Below are 24,679 nucleotides of genomic sequence, written 5' to 3'. Positions count from 1 at the left end.
TAATTTTTAGCAGTATCATGATGGCGTCGACATGTTAGCGTGGGCATGTAACGAAGTCCTCGGTAAGAATACAGGCTGCACAGAAAACATGCATGCAGAATGCTCCAACATGTCCCTGCTCTCGTGATACTGCCGAAAAATTGGCTGGCTGTACATTCCAAAGCCCACACTTCCTATTTCCCCCAAGTTCCGAAGAAATAAATGGGGAAAGGGAATGTAGGCGACTGGCTTTGCAAAGCTGTGACACGTTTCTGCACTAAGTGACAAGCCTGCCAAAAAGTATTCGCATCATGTGCCGTCCCTCTTCACTGCACCACTTAGTGCAAACCTTGCATGCAGACAAAATAAGCCAGGCAGCTAAATAAAACAATCACGCAAACTTTAATTCACGATTCTCCCACAACTTTCAATCCGGCCATGAGGTCAGAGATGTCTGCATTCTCAGTGTTCTTGATGGCAGTGCTGAGCTGCTGCACATAACCGGCCAGGGTGGCGTCAGTGACGTCTCGCTTGTCGCGCGTCAGGTACAACACTTGGTTGACATTCCGCTCTACGTCGTGGGCAAGTACGGCGCCAAAAGCGCCCTTCACCTTCTTGTGGATCTCGCTCTTCAACACCTCGTTGCGGCACACGAGGTTGATCACTGCAGCCCCTGCATTCAAAGTTGAGAAGATGAAAACAAAAAAACAAAGCTCAGTAAAAAAAAAAAAAGTGCAGCACAAACAATTTCACAAAACAAACCGCTGCTTACCAAAGTGCCAAGCACGTTGCTATGCTATTGTCTTAAGTTTAGGCTTAAAGGAGTACTGACACGAAATTTCAAAGCTCAGATAACTATGTAAAAAGCTTCCTTTGTACAGCTAAACCTTGTTATAACGAAATTTCAGGGGCGCCGCGATTTGCTCATTATAGCCAATATTTCGTTATAGCCGTAGCCGATATTTACTGCAAATATTAGGCATTGTACTTACCTAAAACAAGAAGCGGGCGAAACAGCATCTCGCCGCACGGCGGTACTCAGTAAAATAAACACATTCCGGAGGTAAAGAGGAGAAGTCGCAGACCTACTTTATTACAGTTCAAAACTCATTTCAAGCAGACTTGGGTGCGAAGAAGTCCGTAATAGGACGTTGATGCACCTTCCTGATGCGAGCAATAGTTTGCTCAGCTGCGAACGCTAAGTTCACGCCATATTCGCCGCCCTCGTGCGCGCCGAAGTAGCGGCGCAGCACGTCCACCGCGTCTAGTGCCTCCGACGCCGTCGGCACGTTGTTCTCCCGTTCGTCGACAGATTCATCGTCGCTGGTCTCGTCCGGTTCGTTGACAGCGCGCACGATATCGTCATCCATGAGCTACTCCGTTGCCACCACTTCCGCGTCCGCACTCACATAGTCGCAAAACGACTCACTGTCAGGCACGACGGCGGCGTCACGAAGGGCCGTCCATGACGCTGAAACCTCTTCTGATGCGGTGAAACCGTCAGGCACGGCAGGCTCGTCTAACGGCTCGTTCCTGGCATTTGGTGCGGCGGCAAATGAGGCGTGCCGAAAGCAATTTGCGATCGTGGTCGCCGTCACACTCATCCATGCCGCTTGCAGCATTTCGATTGCAGCGTACAAGTCAACATCGGTGTCCCGCTTCAGCCTCATGTTGAGCAGGAGATGGTCGATCACACGCTTGCGGTATCCTGCCTTCAGCGACATAATCACGCCCGCCCTGATCAAGCGGTTGTATTCTTGCTGTGCAGTTGGCAGGCAGGAACAGCAGCTCGACGTTTTGGAGCACGGCAGCTGTGTGGTGGGCGGTGCAATTATCCAAAACAAGGCACACCTTGCGGTTCTCCTTTGTCAGCTTCTCGTCCCATTCGCAAAAATCTCCCTGGTCATCCAGGCTTTGCGGTTGGCAGTGTATTTCACTGGGAGCTGCCTCTTCCCCTTAAAACAGCGGGGGGATGCACTTTTGCCAATTATGAAAACTGGCAGCTTCTTGGAACCGTCCATGTTGGCACAAAGTAGCACCGTGATCCGGAGCTTACTTTGCTTACCGCCATGGCACGGCTCACCTTTAGGTGCTAACGTCTTGTGCGGCAACATCAAGAAGAGAGCGGTTTCGTCCGCATTAAAAATTTCCTTCTCGCTGTACGTTTCTAGCAGCCGCCCAACGTTTTCTTCCGCCCACGTTGTCGCCTCTGCTTCGTCGACCGACCGCGATTCGCCACAGACTGCTCTCCCTACATTGCCGTGGCGCTCCTTGAAACGTTGGAGCCATCCTGAACTTGCGACAAAGCTGTCATAGCCCATGATGCAGGCGAAGTCTCTGGCTTTTCTTTGTAGCAAGGCGCCGCTCACTGGCATTATCACGGCCCGCGTGTCCACAAACCATTTAAAAAAATCTCTTTCGACTGCTTCAAAGGCAGGAGCCCTCATCCTCTTAGCGCTTCCTTTCACGCCACGTGCAACAGCGCCGACGATGGTCTCTTGGTTGCTCAAGATGGTAGACAGCGTACTCGTCGACACGTCAAAGTCTCTTGCCACCTTACCCTTCTTCGTGCCCGATGCGATGGCTTTTATCATAGCCGTCTTCTGTTCAAGCGTGATAGTCTTTCGCTTTCGCTTCCCGCCTGTCGCACTCATGTTGTTGGAATCACGCGGCCAGTTCGATAAAAGATAACGCTGAAGACTCCGAAAAAACACGCACACAGTACAAAACGCAGCGACGTCGGTGATACGAACAGGGGGGAGGCGACGCAACCATGCGCGCCGTGTGCATTGTCTGCATGCCATGCGCAGTGAGAGGAGGGTGGGAAACATGTGGGAAAGGCTTCGCGGGCGCAGCGATTGCATGGTGCGCCATCCAGCTTCGCGCGCGTCAGGCGCGCGTGGCTGGAGGATGCGTGGCAGGAGTTTTGAACTGCTAAATACAGTTGTCGCGTTGCGCACTGTCTCAAATCCGCGTTGAGCACTGTTGTAGAATTAGCTCAAAATTTTGTTGCTCAACGAAATTTGCTTGTTAGATCCCATAATGGGCAAATTTTACCTCGTTAAAACGAGGTTTTAAATACATTGGTTTTATGGGGACTTTCAAGGGAAATTACGATTTGTTCGTTATAGCCATTATTTCATTATAGCCCGTCTCGTTATAACGAGGTTTAACTGTATATATGCCTTGAGCTTTGCGATCGCTGCGCCGCCTGCCGCCGCTTCTCCACAGCGCTTATGGGATGACCACTGCGCGGATGATAGGGGATCATGTAGTTTTTTTGGTTCTCTTTCACTTTTTTGCCTTCTTTTTGTTTTGTGATGTCTATAAGTAAAAAATACGTTTAGGGCACTTCGAAAAGCAGCTGCGTCCTCGTAGAGTGCTCGAACGCCAACAAGAGCTATCCGGGGACGCAGCAATGCGCGCTTCTTTGCCACTGTTACGGGCGTCCACGACGGCAGCAGCATATCACTACTGTCACCTCCAAACACATCAGGCACAAGTGAATTCTACTGCCGCCTCGTTTAGACCTGATACTGGCACAGCGAGAGGTTGGTTTCGTTTTACAGTGCAGACAATGAATGCGGCTTTGTTTCGAATATATACGTCGTAGAAAAATATGATTCGGGGCAGTGATTACCCAGCACCTGACAAAAACTACCGCCTTTGACTGGAATATAAGCCACACGATATATTCCAAGTATATTCCAAGGCTGTGGGTCATTAAGTATGGGCCCACTTCCGCCTTATAGCAAGGACGAAGAGGAGTTAATGAAACCACGGAAAAATGAATGTTCTGCAAAGTCCGGAAGAAACAGAATAGCTTGTACAGGAATGAAAAAATCCACTGCAGCATCAGAAATGCTCAAGACGTTCATCTTAACTGAAGCAATGTAGGAATCGCTACACCATCTACATGCGAAATGTGCGACTTCCCAATACATGGGGGAGGGGAGAAGGGGGACGCTTAACTATCGTTGTGTGCAAATACGGAGCGAAACCAAGGAATGGATGTTTTAGTAATCACACACACAAGCTGTGCGTTCCCTTTCCTTTTGTTTTTCGACTTTAACGAAGAGCTGATCACTCAGCGGATGCATTTTTCGAAGTATACAGGATAGGCAGTTCACAAGCAATAAAAGGTGTCGTTGGAAGAGTGGGGTATCTGATAAGGCCCTCTGATTTCAATTTGTGCTAGATTCTTCAGGCTCCCTATGTCATATGACAATGTTTCGAAGAAGAGTTTAGTTGTGGACGCAGATATAAGCCTGTCTCCGCACTGCTCGCGGATGATATATGGTAGCAGATGATAAATGTTTGTGAGCACTCACTTCGCGACAAGATGACCCAGCATAAAATTCTTTGTTATGTGCTGAATCCCGCGTATGATTTCGCATTATCCATTGTACTTGCTGCGTAGAATGTTCGTGAAATAAATGTCACATTGGCTTGTTCAGAGTAGTGATCAATATCTGAGATATGAAGCGTAAATGGCGTGGTCCGGAATGAGTGCTCTGCTAGATTATGTAAGCTCAGAAAGCCGATTTACATCATAGTGTATAGCCGTAACATGACCATCTGAAGAAACGCTGCTTACAGAGACAATGTTAGTAAATTTCAGGGCAGTGGAAGTACAATCCACTCCATGCATACGCCAGTTTGGCAACGTCAGCCTAGGACACACACTTGGTGCTTATATGGACCGAATATACGCCACTAATACCCCTGTCACACGGGCACTTTCAATCGCGATTGAGTCGATCCGGATCGAGCTCAATCCGAATCGGGCCCCTGCTACACGGCAGTTTCAATCGCGATCGAGCTCGATCCCGCTCGAACTCAATCCTGGTTTCCCAAGCGCGATCGAGGCTTCCAAGCGCGATCGAACGAAAGCGGCGATACTCTCGTCCCCGCTCAGTAATGGCACAGAATGTGACAACTTCAACTAACGCCACAAACTATGTCAAATAACTTGACCGAAATAGGCGTGAGGTAATATTTACATACTTATGTATATCTACAACCGCGCAAAGTTACCAGACGCCAGCCGCAAGTACATTGTTAACGCCATCTGGCGTACACGAGTGCAACCCGTGCAACTTCTCGATCGCAATTGAAACATTCCGTGTAGCAGCGGCAATGTGTTGAAGCGCGCTCGAAAACTTGATCGCGATTAACTTCAATCGCGACTGAAAGTGCCCATGTGACAGGGGCATAAGATTGCGTCAGAAGCATTTACGCTCTCGTAAATACAACACATTTGTGACCAGAGTGATTGTTACACATAAATACCGTATTTATTCGAATCTAAGCCGATAGTTTTTTTAAAATACTGATATATCAAACTCCAGGGTCGGCTTGGATTCGAGGATTTTGAAACACGCGCCAATTTTCAAGTGAACTTGAGGGAAGTGGCGCGCAGCTAGCGCCACTCAGAAAAGAAAGTAGTGTAGCCATTACTAGACGAGCCAGTAGCCACTTAAGGGGCCATAGCTGGGGGCAATGCCGCCATTTTGAACTGTGCAGATAGTGGCCTGCGTGCGGTGTGGCGTTTCGTTTTGACAGCGCAATGGCACCAAACAAGCGGTGCTGCGGTGCCATTATAGTGCCGCTTTTAAAAGAAAAGTTGTTTTAGCCGCGGAGTTGTTGTCGAACGTTCAAGCCGGGCGGGACTTCGGCGTCGATGAAAAGAATGTCCGTCGTTGGAGGAGGCAATGCAGTGATGCTACTGGCTTAGGCCGCTTTGGAGCAGCTTTTGGAGCAGGCAAAAATGCGTTTTGGAGCAGCAAAACCAGCTTTTGGAGCAGGTGTTGATGGAAGCAATTTTAAGACACGTATTGCATTCATGATAGATAATCGCTAAAAGCACTCCCTTCAACGATAATATAAAATTAAAAGAACACTGCACATGGATATTTTGTCCCCATTTTCATCAGTCTCCTCAAGGATGTCTGCATTGGACTTTGTGCAGCGGCCTGCACAACAAAAATTTAAAAAACAAGCTCTCATTTTTACACAATAGAAGACTGACTATGAACAAACTAAAAATTGTTCGTCACAATATGTAAAATCCAGCACAATTGGAAGGCTACCGTGGGAGCACGGACCAAAAACATCAGTAGTCCCACGGCTTTGACTGAATAATTGAACATTGCGCTCTTCCCCGTGTTGCACATGCATCACTATTTAGCAGCGTCAGCGCTGCCACCGTAAGGGTATAAAATGACAAGCCACCAATAGCAGCGCTATTGTTTACAAAGGCAGCGGGCAGCCACTTCTAGTAACCAACATGCAGCACCAGGCTGAATCTTGCCCCTTCACGGCACGTTTGCCGCAAGCAACCAAAACGCGTCCCTTAATGGCAAGGCAGCCCACTAGTCCCCCCCCGAGACTATGTTAATTCCCTGCGAGGCCACATGCACGCATTTCACCTTCAATTTCCACGCATGTGAATTCTATGCCTCGATGAACTCTATGTGAAATCTAAGACGGGCGTCGTCATATGCGTGCCGTACTCGTTCAAGCTCGGACACAGCGTCGGGAGTCGTGAAATTGCCGTACTCGCTCACCGGCGCGCAGCCCGAACTATGTTACCGTTTCCTGCCCTTTCATACCATTTTCTCACCCTTGCACTTGGCAAATTCTCATCTGTTTACAGTAAAATCTCGATGATACGAATCTCGCAGCACTGCGAAAAATATTCCCATCATCCGAAATTCGTGTGAATAACACAGACCAAAAAATTAAGCACTAAAACAAGTTTTCGATTGTCTTTTTTTACTTTCGCGTGACGAAATCCGCGACGTTTTTCTGCTTTTTTTTAACCTCCATGTCGCCGAGCGGTCCTTTCTGGACTTTTGTCTCCTCACTCGCAGTGCTCAAGCTCACTCACTACAGGAGTGTTATTACGCATGACGCGCGTGGCAATGGGAGGAGCCTGACGACTTGCGCCAATGGGAAGGCGTACGCTTCATGGCGGCAGTTACGAAGCGCTCAAGACAGCCGGCTGGCTCCGCCGGAGCTGTTTAGGCTTAGCACCCTGACAAATATTTCATGGGCGCTTTCACTAGCGACGCGGATGATGTTTTATACCACCGTTTTCGCTCACATTATTAGCTCATTTACCGCACAAGAAACTTCGTGTGTGCTTTGAGCACCATTTTAAAGAGCGGTTAGAAGCGGTCTCTTCAGCGCCCCGCACCACTTCACGACCGAAACCGCCGCCATATTGCCGCAGCCGGCCGCGCCCCGCGCAGCGTGCGGGCGGTTTCACGGCGGTGTCAGCGTGCCTGTGGAGTGCGCGGCGCGTTTTCGCGAGCAGAAAACAGCTTGGCCGTTCCTGGAGAAAGAGCGCAAAGAGGGCAGTATGTCGCCGTAGCTTGCTCGCTCGGCAACCGGGCGGCTCCCTGACTCCTTATCCGCCGAGCACCGCAGGTCCGTTCTTAAGAGCCAATTTTTTTTCCCATTTCAAACAGTGTGATTTTGCCGGGACTTATCAGAAATTCGTATCATCCAGATTCCACTGTAACTACAACTCCTGCGTCCTCATCTCTTGCCTGCTTTTCTTCCAGCACAACTCCGCAGACACCTGGTCGACGCGTACGCTGGCGAGCGAGTACGGCAATTTCGCGACGCCTGAAGTAGTTGCCGAACTTCACGAGTACGGCATGCATATCACGACGCATATCGCGGCCCGAAGACGGCGAGGCGGACGGTGGCAGCCGATCTCGCGAGTCAAATAGGTGCGAAGCGCACTGCACGGAATCAACAGTCACGGGTAGGGGGGAGATTTCACAACGCCTACGAGGCGCCTGCCGCAAAACGCATCATCGCCGTTATCGCAACAAGGGCCAGTTTGCTTTGATTTGGCTCGGAATGCGTCCTGAAAACAGGTGCACCGCGATGTCGCTTTCAATGGAGAAACTCAAGTAGTTAGTTTCATTTATGAAAGTTGGCGTACACCCTTGGGCGCAGGTTGGGCGCAGAATCGCCAAATTTTGAGGAAATGTAGCAGGATGTAGCAGCCAGAGCACTTGGGCGCAGTTTGGCGCAATTGGCGCATACGGTAGCATCACTGGGCAATGGGAGAGGATATTTGCGTGCGCCGCAACGAGGATGGCATTCACCAGACCACGAGAAGGCCGTCACCACGAAATGGAGATGGCATTGGCTGACTTCGTTCGGTCGCAGCGAGCAGCTGCCCTTCCATTAACGACAGAAGTGCTCCAGGCAAAAGCAAGGGAGCTTTCAAGGGAACGAGGCTTATCGCGGGCACACTTCATGAAGCGCTTCGGCTTTAGCCTCCGTCGTCGAACCTCAATCGCCCAGAAGTTGCCCGGTGATTTTGAAGAGAAACTGATTGAGTTCCAGCACCGCATCTTCATGTTCAATAAACGTGTTTTCTTTTTGTGAACGCTGACCTCGCCTTTTTGTTCGGCCTACATTCAAGGCGTTTTTTTTTTGTTTTTTTTAAAGTGGCTTTGGACTTTTGGGGGTTGGCTTAGAATCGGGGCCGGCCTAGATTCGAATAAATACGATATGTATTTCCAACGCATGCAAACGGGAAATCTCAGTAGCAAACGTGCCGCAAAACCAGCGGCGACAGTGAGGAGTGGGCCGCAGACTCCCGCGGCTCGTTTCGAAACGGGTCGTTAGGGGGATTACAGTGGCGCACAGGCAGCGCTCGAGGCGTATATGGCATATCCCCTTCGGAAGTTTAAACCGTAACCGTTCAGCAGAACATATTTTAAATCAATTTTAATCCTTGCGCGCATGGGAAAGCTCATCTGCACCATCGAGTGAGCTCACGACATCATCTGCGCTTCGACCCAAACGGCCGACGTCAGGGCTCCCGTGACGCATTGAGGCGGCCGCGGTGCAGTTGGCGTGTGCTCTTCCGCCTTGTGCACACGTCACAGTTTTTGGGACTTATGTCACGTGCGACTACTGCCAGTCAGGCTGGACTGGCGCGCGCGCGCCCAGACCGGAATCGGCTGGGGTGCGACAAGAACAGTGACGTCAAATGCGTCTTCCCGTCATGGTGGCTGCCTCGGTATTCACTTCACCGAAACCGAAACTGACACGAATAAATGGAGCTGTAAGTAATTATTTATGCTGCATTCGACAGTCTAATGTGCCATGCTATGATTAGTAGGCTCGTAGCACCTGTAGCCGCGAGAAAAACGGAACACAAAAATTTCGTGTCAGTTGACTCCTTCAAGTTTTGCACAATTGGCGATGCCCCAATGCAGACAAATGGCAGTCGAGGTTGAAAGCGGAAACTTCAAATTAGTACAATGCGCCGTACCAATTTCGACTCGCTGGCGTTCCTTAACGTATTCCAAAATCTTGTGCAAATGACCGTCTTTCTCCCTTGGCTACACAAAATGGTCACGAGCTTAGTGCCCTCTTGGCAACATTAAATACCGAGAAAGAGGTGACTTTTCGTAACTGGCAACAATGCTCTAAAACATGGCAGTTGTGGAACTTGTCTGTGCTTGTAGCACGTGAATTTGTGACCATTTGCATTCGAACAAAAAAAGCAACACAACAGTTCAACTCTCACCATTACACAATTACAGTCCTGGCAGGATTCCTAAAACTTGGCCAAATCAAGTGAAGCAGTTGAAATACATAAAATATGTGCACCTCTACAAGTAATCTTTATCTGAAAACTGGACAATGAGAGGAGGAGAAGATGTGCAACCTGACACTGTTCAATAATGAAAGCAGATATAATAAACGCTCAGTTACAACAAACAATGATGGCATGACCGTCAAGATATACACTAAGGCAATGGAACCCCATTCCAGATATAATGAATGTGTGCAAAAGCTCAGCTTGGATACAGCAAATGACCCACCGTCGTGTGACAGGGGAAGGCAGTACCAGTCGCCACTGCGATCAGCTTTCCTAGTGCACAAAGTGTCAGATGCAGCATGGGGGATCACCTCGTCTTTTTTCAATAGCTGATAGCAGCCAGCAAAAGAAAGGAAGAGTGAATGAAAATGTAAACAAAAAAGGACATCGCTGTCGTGGGTTCCAGGTCTCCCCCTTTCCTCCGCCTCCCGTGCACAGCAAGTAGGCATTGAGAGAAAGGCGACACGAAATAAGGACGCGATACACAAGACGTGCAGAAAATTGCCACTGGCACGGTGCCAACATCTGTGAAGGGGGGTAGATGTGATGTCACATCTTTTCACCTCCAACCCTTCCGTGGACGGACAAAGTGGCAGGAACACAGTGCCCAGATTGCGTGTCACATGAGCAGGACCAGACTACTTCGGAGCAGCCATATCACCATCACAGCTGATACTTGATGGATGCTTTTAGGAGCAGCGCAAATGGCGATTCATAGCAGAATTTTTACCCACATTACGAGCTATTTTCACGCACGTTTAACTTCGTTTAGCCCTGTATTTCCGTTCTGGTGGGTGAGCGGTTAATTGCCAATGCTGTGCAGATGATGTCCATGCCCGCTTCAATGCGCCAGCTGCATGCACGCTGAAATTTTGCTTACAGAAAAAGTTCAGCACACTTATTACCAACTGCAGATATAACGACCGAATTTAACGTAACGATCAAATTCACTTCATTAAGTGGGCTCGACTGTATATATAAAAGCTGATTTTGCGTTTGTGCGGCAAAAGCCCCCGAAAATATTGGTGCAGCTTGCACTAGTGGTGCAAGGCTGGAGAAACAGCAGAGCTGGCGGCCCCTCTCCCTCCGTCAGAGACCCGGATGTTGCACCTCACATGAATTTCTGAACTTGCCGCTGGAAGTTCTCCATGACTGGCAGGCCTGGATCATTTTGTCCGCAGCCTTTCACTCCTCTCCCAAAGTGGACCGCGTCAGCACGCCCTAGAACCCCTGGTGACCAGCTTTGCGAACTCTGCCTCTGTGCTCCCCACTTCAGGTGCGAAAGCATGTGAACTGGCGAGGAGAACAGCACACGAGAGATCACGCCACGAATGCTGGGCAAGGTGTTCTCGAAGGTCGAGCGTGCCGACACCGGGTGGTCCTCATGAGGCACCCGCTCACGTGTGCTCGGTATTTTTCTAGGTATTTTTTTTGAGAGCTCCTCACGTGGCACAAGCCCACGGGCAAGCTTGGCCGACGCTGGGTGGACCTCATGAGGTGCACGCCCACGTGCTCTCGGTCTTTTTTCTTGGTATTTTTTTCAGGCAACGCTATATGGCAAAACTAAAAGTGCAATAGCTCTGCTGCCCAAAACAAAAAACAACACAAAACGAGAAACATGCAGGACCTACGTTGACAGCAAACACTGAAATGGCTGAAAGCATGTGGGGATGACAGCACGCCCAATTCCTTTTTCATGTTAACTCTCTTTGAATCAAGTTGCATTCCTCATCATACAGCAAGATTGACGGTGTTCTGGCACAGCCATCTGCTTTTGTGGTTATGCGGAATGCTTCAATGATCTTCCACGAGATCTTTGGTACGAGCCAAGATGTGTGTGTTCTGGAACTCCAGTGTGCGCTTGCACATTTTGCAGTGAAGTGACAGAAAACTTATTGCCTGCTTGCATACTGGTGCCCCCAAGGTGTCATTAATGTACCTTCCGCTTTACCCGATTTACACTCTCCCACACGACGTGGGATTTTGTACGCCACACACATTTGGCCACCAGCAAATTTTTCCTGTGTTTGCTACCTTCCTGCCTTTTATTTACTTTGGAGCCTTCAAGCTTTGATGGCACAGAGAAAACTATACAAAACTAGAGCAGAAATCATGTCGACAGGGGACAATGCCAATTGGAAGCGATATTTCTTTGTTCCTGTCACACTATTTGAGGTCAAAACTGCCATGTTGGTTTTCAGATACAATGGGAGGGGGGTGGTTGTGACGCCGTGCCGGGGGCCACAAAATAACGCCCAGCTCGTGGGCCGCTGGTTGCTGACCTCCTGAGCTGGGGGTAATTTTTCAGACATTTCAGGACCAGGGATTGCAAATAGCAGACTCGTTCATGTTACCCACACGTCACATTTCTTGACAGAGCTTTGCTAGCACTAAGTTAGAATGCTTAAAAGATATCAAGAGGCTACCACTTACCAAGATGCTTTAAGATTCCGCACAAATAAACCATGCTGTTATAACACACTGCCTCTAGCTGACCCCGTCAAACCCCTTCTGTGAACGTACTCAACAGACTGACAAATAACAACAAAAAACCTGGAAACTTGACTTGCCTGTGGGTTTGGTGATGGCTGCCATCTCTCTGAGTGGCTTCTCTTCTACAAACTCCAGCGGTGGGCAGGCGAGCCCCTGTGACAGGTCCTTACTATCCACATCCAGGTAAACGAGATCAAATGTTTCCCCTGCATTGCAAACGAAAGCAGGGTTGGTGAAAAAAGCTAGGGATCATATATCACATACCTGCGTTCGCAATGGGAGCTTATCAGCAAGGTTGGTCTCTCTCTTGCCCAATAAAAATGCAGTCGCGGAAAAAAAAATTATCTGTGCTAAATGTGGTCGTCATAGGATCACCACAGACACGACGAGTTTACATACAAACAGCACAAGCTGTAGTACTCACAGGTAACAACAGTGAAACACTTTCTTTGCCTTAAAGCGACACTGAAGACTAAACACAAGTTGCTCTAGAAAGATTACATCACCGAGAACACTAATACACCACTCTTATGTGTAGCTTTCTTAAAGGGACCCTGCAACACTCTTTGAGCAGTACAAGTAAACCTGCGCGACGTTTAGATTACACTGCCAGGAATACCTGAGCCAAATATTACACGTGCACGTGAAGCGGTGAGCGCGCAAATCGATGTGAAAGACGCGGAAAAACAAACCGCTCTCTCTTCAGTTGTCCTCATTATGCATGGCCTAAGGGACGTCACATAGGCCATGGCTGCCCGATCGGCTGTCACTGGTCAACTTCGTGGCTAGATTCTCCCATTTCCGTCGTCGTCATCGCTGTGTACGAACCTCTTCTATGCCTGAACCTGTAGGCACAGTTTTGCCGTTTCTTTTGTGTTTTGAGTGCACGCGGAGATTGAGTGATGAGCTCAATACAGTTAAACCTCGTTATAACGAAATTGAAAGGGCGCCGCGATTTGCTCGTTATAGCCAATATTTCGTTATAGCCGTAGCCGACATTTACTGCAAATATTATGCATTGTAGTTACCTAAAACCCTCCTAAAACAAAAAGCGGGTGAAATAGCATCTGGCCGAACGGCGGTAGTCAGTAAAATAAACACATTCCGGAGGTAAAAAGGAAAAGTCACGAACCTACTTTATTGCAGTTCAAAACTCGTATTTCAAACAGACTTGGCTACGAAGAAGTCCGTAATTGGTCGGTGATGTACCTTCCTGATGCGAGCGATGGCTCGCTCATCTGCGGCCGCTATGTTCACGCCATCTTCGCCGCCCTCGTGCGCGCCGAAGTAACGGCGCAGCACGTCCACCGCATCTAGTGCCTCCGACGCCGTCCTTAGCGCTTCCTTTCACTCCACGTGCAACAGCGCTGACGATGGACTCTCGGTTGCTCCCGATGGTGGACAGCGTACTCGTCCACACGTCAGTCTCTTGCCACCTTACCACGGAGTGCACCTTACTTTCCATCGCGCCCGATGCGACGGCTTTTATCATAGCCGTCTTCTGTTCAAGCGTGATAGTCTTTCGCTTTCGCTTCCCACCTGTCGCACTCGCATTGTTGTAATCACGCGGGCAGTTGTAATCACGACGATAAAGCGACGTCGGCGATACGAACAGGGGAGGAGGGGGGACAGGAAGGCGACGCAACCAACGCAACCGCGCGCGCCGTGTGCATTGGGGCTCTTCTCGTACTCACCGCGGATAGTCCGCGGGTAGTCCGAGGATTCCCCGAAGCCATAGGGATACATGGGAAAAACGAACGTCGGACTGCTTCTCGGGGAGCCCGCGTCCGAGACTAAATCGAAGGGCCGCATTGTCTGCATGCCGTGCGCAGCGAGAGGAGGGTGGGAATGGCTTCGCGGGCGCAGCGTCCGCACGGTGCACCATCCAGCTTCGCGCGCGTGGCGGGAGTTTTGAACTGCTAATACAGTTGCCGCGTCGCGCACTGTCTTAAATCCGCGTTGCGCACTGTTGTAAAATTAGCTCAAAATTTGATTTCTCGACGAAATTTGTTCGTTGTATCCCATAACGGGCAAATTTTACCTCGTTAAAACGAGGTTTTAAATACATTGGCTTCTATGAGGACTTTCAAGGGGAATTACGATTTGCTCGTTATATCCATTATTTCGTTATAGCCCGTCTCGTTATAACGAGGTTTAACTGTACTTCCCTTTCAACGGGACCACTCGACTACAAACGTTTATTGCTTCAAAAACGCCCTACCAGCCCAAGCGCGCACTTGCGAGCAGGCACCCATGCCTGCTTTTTTGTGGCACCAGACCGGAAATAGGCCCCTCCGCGTTGCGGAGAAAAGGCGAAAACTACCCGGCATGTGATATATCGTAGGCCGCCGAAGAGAACGCCGCGAGCCGCCCCCCTCTCCGGGAGAGAGCGCGCAGCTTTCGTCGCCTTGTCCGCGCTCGAGTTGAGAGGGAACGATTATGCGCGATTTCTCATCGCGCGTAGTTTCGTTAATTGTGAACGGATTTTCATAATTCTTGCGGGAGGAGGTTTCTGGGACAATAGACTTTATCCCAAAATACAGTACTAGTAGTCGATGGCAAGTGTTGCAGGGTCCCTTTAATATTATTTAGGAAATGGTGAAAATGTGACCACTGACCATATCGCGCAACTTACACCGGAAGTTATTAAAATTGCACTAGCATGACAAGTCTTTCAACAATGCGCCTACAGAAGGTTATATAAACTTAAAGGGGCCATGAAGACGAATTGCAAGTTTGGTTAATTTGAAAGATCGCTTCGTTAGAATAACAGTGACACCACTATTAACGCAAACTCCACGCAAATAAGCTGTATAATGGGTAAAACAGAGAATGGGCACGTGACACCCTAGCTTCGTTTCCGCTCTGAACTTGTGACATATGGGCAGCTCGTTGCGATTGGCTGAGGCCGACAAAATCCAATGCAAATTAAACAGGGTTTACAAGCTTGCAGAACAAGCTATTTGCGCTAAAATTTAGTGCACATTATTTTTATAGCAGTAAAAATGGTGGGGTACACAATGGAAGCCATGAACGTACACACAAACATAGAAGCAACAGTGCTGTGCGCACTATGCCGGCCATAGCTGCACAGCAGTTCGGCACGTTGGACTTTTCTCACATGACACTGGTCAGGTGGGATAAGCGACATTTTCTTCTGTGACCGTGCTTGTCGAGCATACCCAAAGTTTCACGAAATGATTGCTATCAACCGTAACAAAAATAAGCCAGGTACAAATCTGGTAAAACAAAACGAGTGTGGACAGCGGTCCTGAGCTAGGGTGCCTGGATGCACGCGCTCTCTGGTAGAGGGAGCGCATCCAGGCCCTTTATCCTAAACAGTATTGTGACACCATCTCCGAGGGCAAACGGTAAACGAGGCAACAAAAAACTGTTGGCCGTTCGCTGGAGTCCTAGTCACCATACTAACAATCATTTCCAGTACAGTGGAACCCTGTTGATACATTCCCGGTTCATACGGTTTCCCGGTTACTACGCTCTTACTACGCTCTTAACTGTGAACACTAAAAATGCCCCATGGTACGTTTCTTCCCGGATAGTATGTTTCTCCCTCGCAATTTTTTTAGAAACGTATCAACGACGTTCTACTGTACCCGCCCTGGATACGTCATTGCTAACGTCACGAAACACACAATTTAGTGGGACAACTAAAATTTTGGCTTAAGTTGCTCAATTTCTCTGTGATAAAAGCATTGTTTGCTGCCGGAAAAGTGCTGGGGGCACTATAAAACATTAAATATTTCGAATGAAACAAACTTGTACTTTCTCTGCATGGCCCCTTTAACTTGAACTCTCCGTAGAGTAATGTTTGAATGTCGAAGAAGAAGAAGAAGAAGAAAAAGCTACAGTGAAACCCCAATAATACAACTTTCAAGAGACCCCACAAAAGCGTCGTATTATCGGTGCACGGGTAAATGCCAGTCTAGTAGAACTTACACTACTATATTTAGCGCGCGCGTAATTTGCGAACACCTAACTGACATCTGAAGTTTCTAAACATTAAATGCCTATTTTGTGGCCCCCTCCCCTCTAAGGCGTCTGTGCTAGCCCACCAGCCATGCACCGCATGCTACATGACCCCCGTGCCATCCGGTGCTATATAGCCCACCCGCCCTGTGCCCCGTGTGCGCGAGATAAAACCAACGTGGTTGAGCAAATTCAGAGAGAAAAAGACGAGTGTGTGAAACTGCCAAGGCCAAGCGAAATGAACGATAGTACAAGGCGGCGATGGAAAAAAGGCGGGACAGAAAGGAACGGGGCGACAATGTGGATTTGAAAGACACTGATGAGCAGAGAGCAGAGATAGAGGGAGGGAGAGTGTCGTGAAAGGAAGAGACTTGAATCGAGCGGCGAAGAAAGCGGGTGTTCGGTCATCGCCGTGGGGTTTGCGGCGTATGTGTATTCGCGACCCACCGGCCACCTGGACTGACTTCTCGCGGTTGGCACGTTTGCCGTTCTGCTGCCGCATGGGGCCATCAAAGGTTGACTCCCGCAAGCCAGTAACGCCTGCTTGCTTGCGTCTTGCTAAGCAAGTGGTCTGGCCCACCTGCGGACATTTGCACATCAAGCAGCGTCAAAGGGGGTTAAGAATAAAGAAAGGTCAGGACGAGGTGGCGAAGCGGCGTAAAAGGTTGAAGCGGAAAAAACGCCGGTTTATCCCCACCAGGGTCCGTCCTATTAACTCTTTCACGACGGCGCCATAGGCAATCGGAAGCCGGCGTCCGATGATTTCAAATCTCCCGCAAAATCTGAAACCCACGCTCCACAGACAACTATCGCCATCTGGTGTGTTCATTGGCAACTTCTCTTTCAATTTCGGTTTCGTTTGTGTATGTGTCTTGTGTGGTGGCGGTGCAGCAAGAGAAATTAGAACCGAAGGTAGAGGGGAGTGGGAGAAAAAATGGCGTCGGTTTCGCGCCGCGCTCCGCACAGTCGGACTGCTGTAGCAAGCACTTCGACAGCTCCTGCTGTCGATTTTTCTGATTCCAGCAGCAGTGAGGGGTCAAGCAATGATGTGGGATCTTCAGATTTCAGTTCGGACGAAGAAGCTCCGGTTCAGGTGCCTCGCACTTCAACAAGCGCTGGCAGGTAATTTCGTTGCGACTCCACGCTGTATTTATAAACAAAACGTGCTTCTTATCTGACGACTGCGGTTTTGATTTTGTGTTTAGGGTCTCGACAACGTACGGCCAGGATATTTTGCCAAATGCACCGCGCCATATCGCGCAATTACCTTCAAGATAACCTGGCGCTAGTGTCAGATTAGCGCTGCAGGGTTCAGATGCGACGCTTCTCGAGAGCGCTGGATTTTTTTTCTTGTTTTTTACCCCCGAACTGATAAGGATTTTGTGCGAGAACACAAAAGAGTATACTTGGATGCGCATTTTACAGAGACTCACTCACCCTTGAGTGCCTTTCGGCGTGGTACAGCCGTCAGTTCCGCTAGGTTGACGGGCCCTCAAAAATCTAAAACGTGGTGTACACTGTTGATTTATATATTGAATCATAGCCAAGGAACGTAGGAACAATTTGCATATCTTAAAATTCCTGAAATAATTTTTAGTCTCAGTAAAATTGCCCATTTGTGTTTTTCGTATACTTTTCTTGGGGGCTTTTTTCTGATTACCGTATTTACACGATTGTAAGTCGACTCGAATGTAGGTCGACCCCCCAAAATTGCATCTCTAAAAAAAAAAAGAGAGAGAGAGCGAACACCGCCTAGAAAATCGTATCACAAAGAGCTTTTTCGTCCCACACGGCGGCTCTTCCATCAATGATCGATGCTCCCACAGGAGCCGTGCGCTCGTGGCATGCGCGGTAGATGTTAAAAAAGAAAAGCTTTTGTATAAGCACCCGGAATAACCATGCGCCGTGGGTTGAGCGGGAAGAACACATTCGCTGCGAGATGACAACCATCGAAGCAACCAGCAGCGGCCACTGCCGCGCGATACCAAAACAAACAACATGGTGGCTGACGGAAGCGGCCGCGCGCGATTTACTTTTGAGCGACTAACCTCCTACCATCGCGTTCGGAAGTGTACTGAACAATGTACTATATTTGTGGCTACATTAGCGCCACGCATTGAATCAACGGATTCGCTAATACTTTAGAGACGAATAAAACGCTTCTTTACGCGTTTTTGCACGCGGTTCGTGCGCGTCGGCGTTGTGCGGGCGATTTTTTCACACCCGCGTCGACGATTCCGCGCACGCGGCAGCTTCTGCTTCTAAGTTCTACTGGTTCTACCTCGGTATGACGCGTGACGAGCGCGGCAGTGGGAGAAGCCTGACGACTTGCGGCACTTGCCCTCGGGACAGCCGGCTGGCGCCTCTGGAGATGCTTAGGCTTACCATGGTGGCGGATATTTGATTGGCGCTTCCCCTAGCGGCACGGATGATGCTTTATAGTGTCGTTATCAAACACATCATCAGCTCCTTTCCTGCACAAACGTCTTCGTTTGTGCCTTCAGTGATATCTTAAAGAGCGGTTAGAAACGGTCGCTGGGAGCTACGCGCACCTCTTCGCGGCTGTGTCGTGCACCGTGCGTTTTCGCGAACGGAAAACGCCCCACGCGGTTCACACTTTAGACCATAACCATGGGAACGAGGGTGCAAAGCTGTCCCCACCCCACAGCACCCCCGATTACTCATTTCTCTTTCCGTTACTAACGGTAGACGGTTCGATTTCGATTCAAGTCGAGCCCCCAACATTGGATTGTCAAATTTGAAAAAAAAAAAAAAAAAAAAAAAAAAAAAGGGTCGACCTACAATCGTGTAAATACGGTACTTGACGAATAAACTGTAAGTAATTGTACCTTTAACAAAACTGTTGCTCTGTAATTAGAAGAGCAATCTATAAGCTACAATTTCATGCATAGCAAGGCTAAGTGTGTCCAGTAGCTCAAGAGAAAAAAAACGTTTTGTGGAAGCACTCAAAATCGGCCGTTTTTCCGCCGTAACGAAAGAGTTAAGCGGACCGTGTGCACCCGAGCGTTGTACAATCCGAGTTTTTAATGCATTGTTTCTATGCGGAGTTTGCCGGGACTGCGGTGATCCGTCGTAGAAGCGGGTCTTGTGGGACGTATCAGTGGGGTTCCACTGTATAAACAATATCATGGGAGCCCAGCCAATAAGATCACACAGCGCTTCAAAATGCCAACAAGCCCATTTTGGTTTCAGTGTAATACAGTTCAACCTCGTTATAACGAGATGGGCTATAACGAAATAATGGATATAACGAGCAAATCGTAATTCCCCTTGAAAGTCCCCATAGAAACCAATGTATTTAAAACCTCGTTTTAACGAGGTAAAATTTCCTCGTTCCAGGATATAACGAACAAATTTCGTTGAGAAATCAAATTTTGAGCTAATTTTACAACAGTGCGCAACGCGGATTTGAGACAGTGCGTGACGCGGCAACTGTATTAGCAGTTCAAAACTCCCGCCCCGCGCGCGAAGCTGGCTGGCGTGCCATGCGGATGCTGCGCCCGCGAAGCCCCCACCCTCCTCTCGCTGCGCACGGCATGCAGACAATGGGGCCCTTCGATTTACAGTGTCGGACTCACCGCGGGCTCCCCTTTCCCACGTATCCCTATGGCTGCGGGGAATCCGCGGACTATCTGCGGTTTGCACCGCCTTCCTCTCCCTCTCCCCCCCCCCCCCCCCCCCCTCCCCTGTTCGTATCGCCGACGTTGCTGTGTAGTTGTGTGCGCGTGGGTTTTGGTAGTCTTCAGCCTTATCTTTTATCATACTGCCGGCATGATTCCAACAACGCGAGTGCGACAGGCGGGAAGCGAAAGCCAAAGACTATCACGCTTGAACAGAAGACGGCTATGATAAAAGCCGTCGCATCGGGCGCGAAGGAAGGTAAGGTGCACTCCGTGGTAAGGTGGCAAGAGACTGACCTGTGGACGATTACGCTGTCCACGATCGTGAGCAACCGAGAGTCCATCGTCAGCGCTGTTGCACATGGCTTGAAAAGAAGTGCTAAGGACGGCGTCGGAGGCACTAGATGCGGTGGACGTGCTGCGTCGCTACTTCGGTGCGCACGAGGGCGGCGAAGATGGCGTGAACGTAGCGGCCGCAGCTGAGGGAGCCATAGCTCGCATCAGGAAGGTGCATCAATGTCCAATTACGGACTTCTTCATAGCCAAGTCTGTTTGAAATACGAGTTTTGAACTGCAATAAAGTAGGTTCGTGACTTTTCCTTTTTACCTCCGGAATGTGTTTATTTTACTGATTGTCGCCGTGCAGCAAGATGCTATTTCGCCCGCTTCTTGTTTTGGGTAACTACAATGCATAATATTTGCAGTAAATGTCGGCTACGGCTATAACAAAATATTGGCTATAACGAGCAAATCGCGGCGCCCTTCAATTTCGTTATAACGAGGTTTAACTGTACCTGGTGCAATACTGTGAACATAGACACAACCCTCTGCATGCCTTTGATGCGCTAAAATAAATGCAAGAGCACCCGGTTTGACTACGTCAGTATTTTAACCCTTTGAGGGTTTTTGGCCGTACGTGTACTGCGGTGGTTTTCCGTCTCGCAAGGTCTTTGCCGTACGAGTACGATTTCGAGCATCCGTTTGAAATTTCGCGCCATATTAACGATGCATGCTCCCTGGGAGGTGCTGCCACCTCCTGGGACTTACAAGAAGTGTTTGAAATTTGATTGTGCTACCTTCTTGCGGTGAAAAACAGAACTCCCTGGCTTTGGCGCGTTACGGCGTCTCTACGTGTCAACGCGTTTCGTGGTTTCAGTTTCGCCACGTGATCGCATCGGAGGCACGCGAAACTTGATCGCGCTCGCTATCAGGGGCGCCGGAAGTTGATTTCGATCTATATTGGCGCTGCTCTTATCTTGTTTATTACCCACGCTCACTAGGTATTCTTGCCCTCCTTGCTTGGAACTGAAGTAACCTAATCGGAGACTCCGTTTCGGGGGCGGCGGAAGTTGATTTCTATCTATATTGGCGCTGCTATTAGCTTGTTTATCACCGGCGCGCATGAGTTATTCTCGCTCTCCTCGTTTACTGGGTTGCCTTCGAGTTCTTCAGATGCACGGCAAAGCGGCGATATGGCCCAACGAACTGCCCGCTCTGATGACACCGACCGCGATGACTCTTCTGACTCTGAGTTTGCTCCTTTCACCGAGTCTGAATCGGAAGACAGTCTTTCTTCGGAAGAAGACAGCTCATTTTCGGACAGGCGCTTTATGCATGCAGACTGCGATAAGGCACGTGTGTAGACCCGTGTTTCAAGGAATACCACACTCTGAAATACTATTGAACATTTTTCAGTTCTAAGTGATGCTGACCCCAAAATACTGTTCCTGATACTTTTTTACCATTTAATCCTGACTTTAGACATTTTGTACATTCCAAATCCGCAATAAACTAATTTGACCACCAGGGAAAGTTTTTTTCAAAAAAATTCGACCTTCAAAGGGTAAAAGTGTACGCAATGTCTGGTGTACACGTCTTCCCTGGCTGCCGCTGGATGGCGCTAGTCATCCGTAATGGCAGTAGTGCTGCTTTGCGAAGCGGCGTGCAGGGGTCCAGTTGGTTCGATGCCAACATTCATGAGGCCTAAGATGGACAATATGCTTTTCCTCAACAAAGCGTCAATACTGATAACGGGTCCCATTAAGGGGGGACATGGCTCTTAGAACTACTGCTTTGGTTTCCCAAGTAAACCCTGCGAAACTTGCCAGTATTGCTGCTTTTTTTCTACTGATTTCAAATATGCCACTATTTTTTCAGCTGGTCAGTTAGTTCCCAAGATAATTAGTCATTAGTCATTTTTGGAGGAACAGTAGACAAAATAGTGTTGGTTGTAAAACTGTAATCTTTATATTTTCCAATACTATAGACCCTGGTGAGTGCAATAAGAGGAGCGGTTTTTTTATGCACCACTTGGAACTGATTTTACAGCTCATTAAACTTTGGTGCTTAAAATGGGCATAAAAAATGGTTCCTCGTCACTGGTGGGACCACAGCTTAATGAGCTAGGATGACTCCGCTTGCATGGCCGAACATACTCGGTGCCAAGAACCAGGGAGAAAAACGTGCAGAAAAGGCGCACCCGCGGGATGTTTTGAATGCGTTTGACACAATTCAGTCATTCTTAGGCACGCATGACTACCAATGAAGCACTTGTTGTAGTGTGAGAGCTGAGCTGTGAAGTTACTGCAAAGTAAGGCTTGCAAAGTATTATAACAGGCTTTCGGAAATAAGCTTTCAGTTTGCAGGTTATTTTTCTATCGTTTATGTTTCTCGCGACAATGAAATTCCCGCAAAAGCAAATTTTTTGGCTTTTTCCAGCGAATTCGTTATTGCGGGGTTTGACTGTATTCGGCTGCTTCTATACCACTATCCCCGCTGCCATGCTAGGTTCCGGTTTATCGCGAAGGAAACAGCAGCTGCTGCACCCGCTGTTTGCACCATGGAATTACTGCGAGGGAAATGAGGAAGGAAAACGCGTTGTTTGATAACAGACTTCTCAAAAATTAAGGCATCTTTTGGCACCGATTTAACGCTAAAACGGCTATGGAAAGGTCAGACTTTCATTTGAAACCAACTTGCTGGCTGTCTTCAGTGCCCCTTTAAATACACTGCTTCCTTGAAAATCCACAGCAGAAAGGCAATTTTGAATTTGCAAATTTTCTAGCCCTTAAAATTAAAGTTTGTATAAATACTGCCAAATTTACAGCGCACTTTAAAGCAACTGAGGTGGCAACCCAAATGTAAAGTGCTACGATAGTGTGGACTAATTTCTGATGAGGCATGGAATGCACAAGAATCAGCTGTTGGTGCGATTTGCAGCACTAGAGCATTGCAGGAAGGCCGCTGCGCAACATGCAAATTGCCAGCTGCTTGTAAAAGTCACAACGGCGGACAGCTCGAGGAGAAAGGCCTTTGTTGGCAGCCGAGCCAATTTCATTTGAAACCAACTTGCTGGCTGTCTTCAGTGCCCCTTTAAATACACTGCTTCCTTGAAAATCGACAGCAGAAAGGCAATTTTGAATTTGCAAATTTTCTAGCCCTTAAAATTAAAGTTTGTATAAATACTGCCAAATTTACAGCGCACTTTAAAGCAACTGAGGTGGCAACCCAAATGTAAAGTGCTACGATAGTGTGGACTAATTTCTGATGAGGCATGGAATGCACAAGAATCAGCTGTTGGTGCGATTTGCAGCACTAGAGCATTGCAGGAAGGCCGCTGCGCATCATGCAAATTGCCAGCTGCTTGTAAAAGTCACAACGGCGGACAGCTTGAGGAGAAAGGCCTTTGTTGGCAGCCGAGCCAATTTACATGAAGCTAGCTACATTCTCAATGCAGCTAACCTAGGCTGAGCAGCATGCCATACCACAAACGTGCACTACATTTTTGACAGAGAAAATATGCGGAACACCAAGTCGATAAAAATACCATGACCTGCTTTTTTATCACAACGTACATATATACTCCCCTGCTACCTGCTACAAGAGGAGAAAATTTTAGGAGCAAAATGTGGTCAAGCAAGTTTTGTGTGCATTGCCCAAGATGGGGTATGAAGTGCATAAAGATATTAAAAAAACAGCTGAACTAGCATTTTACAGTAGCAGCTACAGTCAAACCCGTTTATTGCGAATTGCAATATGCACCGCGATTAGTTCGAGATATCCAATACAGTGTAGACCATTTATAACGTAACCGCTTATAGTGCGGGACCGGATATAACGCGGGTTTTTGTGACCACCGGTTTGCCTCCCATAGAACTCAATGCATAAGCATACCGCTTAAGATGCGGTTGGCCGAGGCACAATACCGTTTACAGAGCGGTTTTTCGGCGGGTCTGCTCATCGACCGGCGCAGCGGGGGCATCGTTTTAGGGTAGCAAAAGAAAAAAAAAAAAAGATGAAATCGGCCATCTGACGCAGCGCGCACCCCTTGCTCTCCGACACAGAAGCAAAAAAATAGGAACCCTTTAGTTCGCGCGTACGTGATAACCACAGCTGTCCTTGCTTGATGCACCTAGGAAGATAGCGACCGGCTCCCCGTCCGCGCGTGGCAAGTTGTTTCTATTAATCGTGAACCGCATGGGCCGTTTTCGCACACGAATTGTGCACATCGGCGTTGCGCGTGCGTTTTTTTCATGCTCGCGTCTACGATTCCGCGCTCGCGGTGGCTTCTTCGCGTGGCAGTGGAAGGAGCCTGACAACTTGCACCAATGGAAAGACGCGCACCTAATGGCGGGAGATTCGAAGCGCTCCGAGCCGGCTAGCTGCGCCAGAGGTGTTTAGGCTAAAGTCCCTCGATCAGATGAAGGGACTTTAGTTTAGGCTTACCGCCGCGGTATTTTTTGATGGGCGCTTTCACAAGCAGCGTGGATGGCCGTTTATATTCCACTTTGCGGTCACATTATCAGCTCTTTCCTTGCATGAGCATCTTCGCTTGCGCCTCGTGCGGCATTTCAGCGAGCGGTTAGAAGTGGTCGTTGGAGCTGCCTGCACCGCTTCACGGCCAGTGCCAACGCCATGTTGCCGCCTCTTACCGCGCCGC

The 24,679-nt window shown here is 48.7% G+C and overlaps 1 protein-coding gene across 1 annotated transcript in view; it reads right to left on the bottom strand.

Moving 5' to 3' along the window:
* Positions 1 to 358: 358 nt before the first annotated feature.
* Positions 359 to 24,679, bottom strand: part of LOC144143204 (eEF1A lysine and N-terminal methyltransferase-like) — a 71,620-nt gene continuing 47,299 nt past the window's right edge. Inside the window, exons 12-13 of the mRNA XM_077674998.1 lie at positions 12,190 to 12,318; positions 359 to 652 (exon numbers count right to left, since the gene is read on the bottom strand). Of these exons, the coding sequence (XP_077531124.1) occupies positions 387 to 652; positions 12,190 to 12,318 (395 nt within the window). The 3' untranslated portion in view covers positions 359 to 386. The remainder of the gene's footprint in view (positions 653 to 12,189; positions 12,319 to 24,679) is intronic.

The sequence above is a fragment of the Haemaphysalis longicornis genome, unplaced genomic scaffold (genome assembly GCF_048455015.1).
Source record: "Haemaphysalis longicornis isolate Haplotype H1 unplaced genomic scaffold, Haemaphysalis longicornis Haplotype H1 scaffold_1, whole genome shotgun sequence".
Classification (NCBI taxonomy): domain Eukaryota; kingdom Metazoa; phylum Arthropoda; class Arachnida; order Ixodida; family Ixodidae; genus Haemaphysalis; species Haemaphysalis longicornis.
Note: the sequence above shows the minus strand (reverse complement) of the source record. Positions and strands in the feature narration are given on the sequence as shown.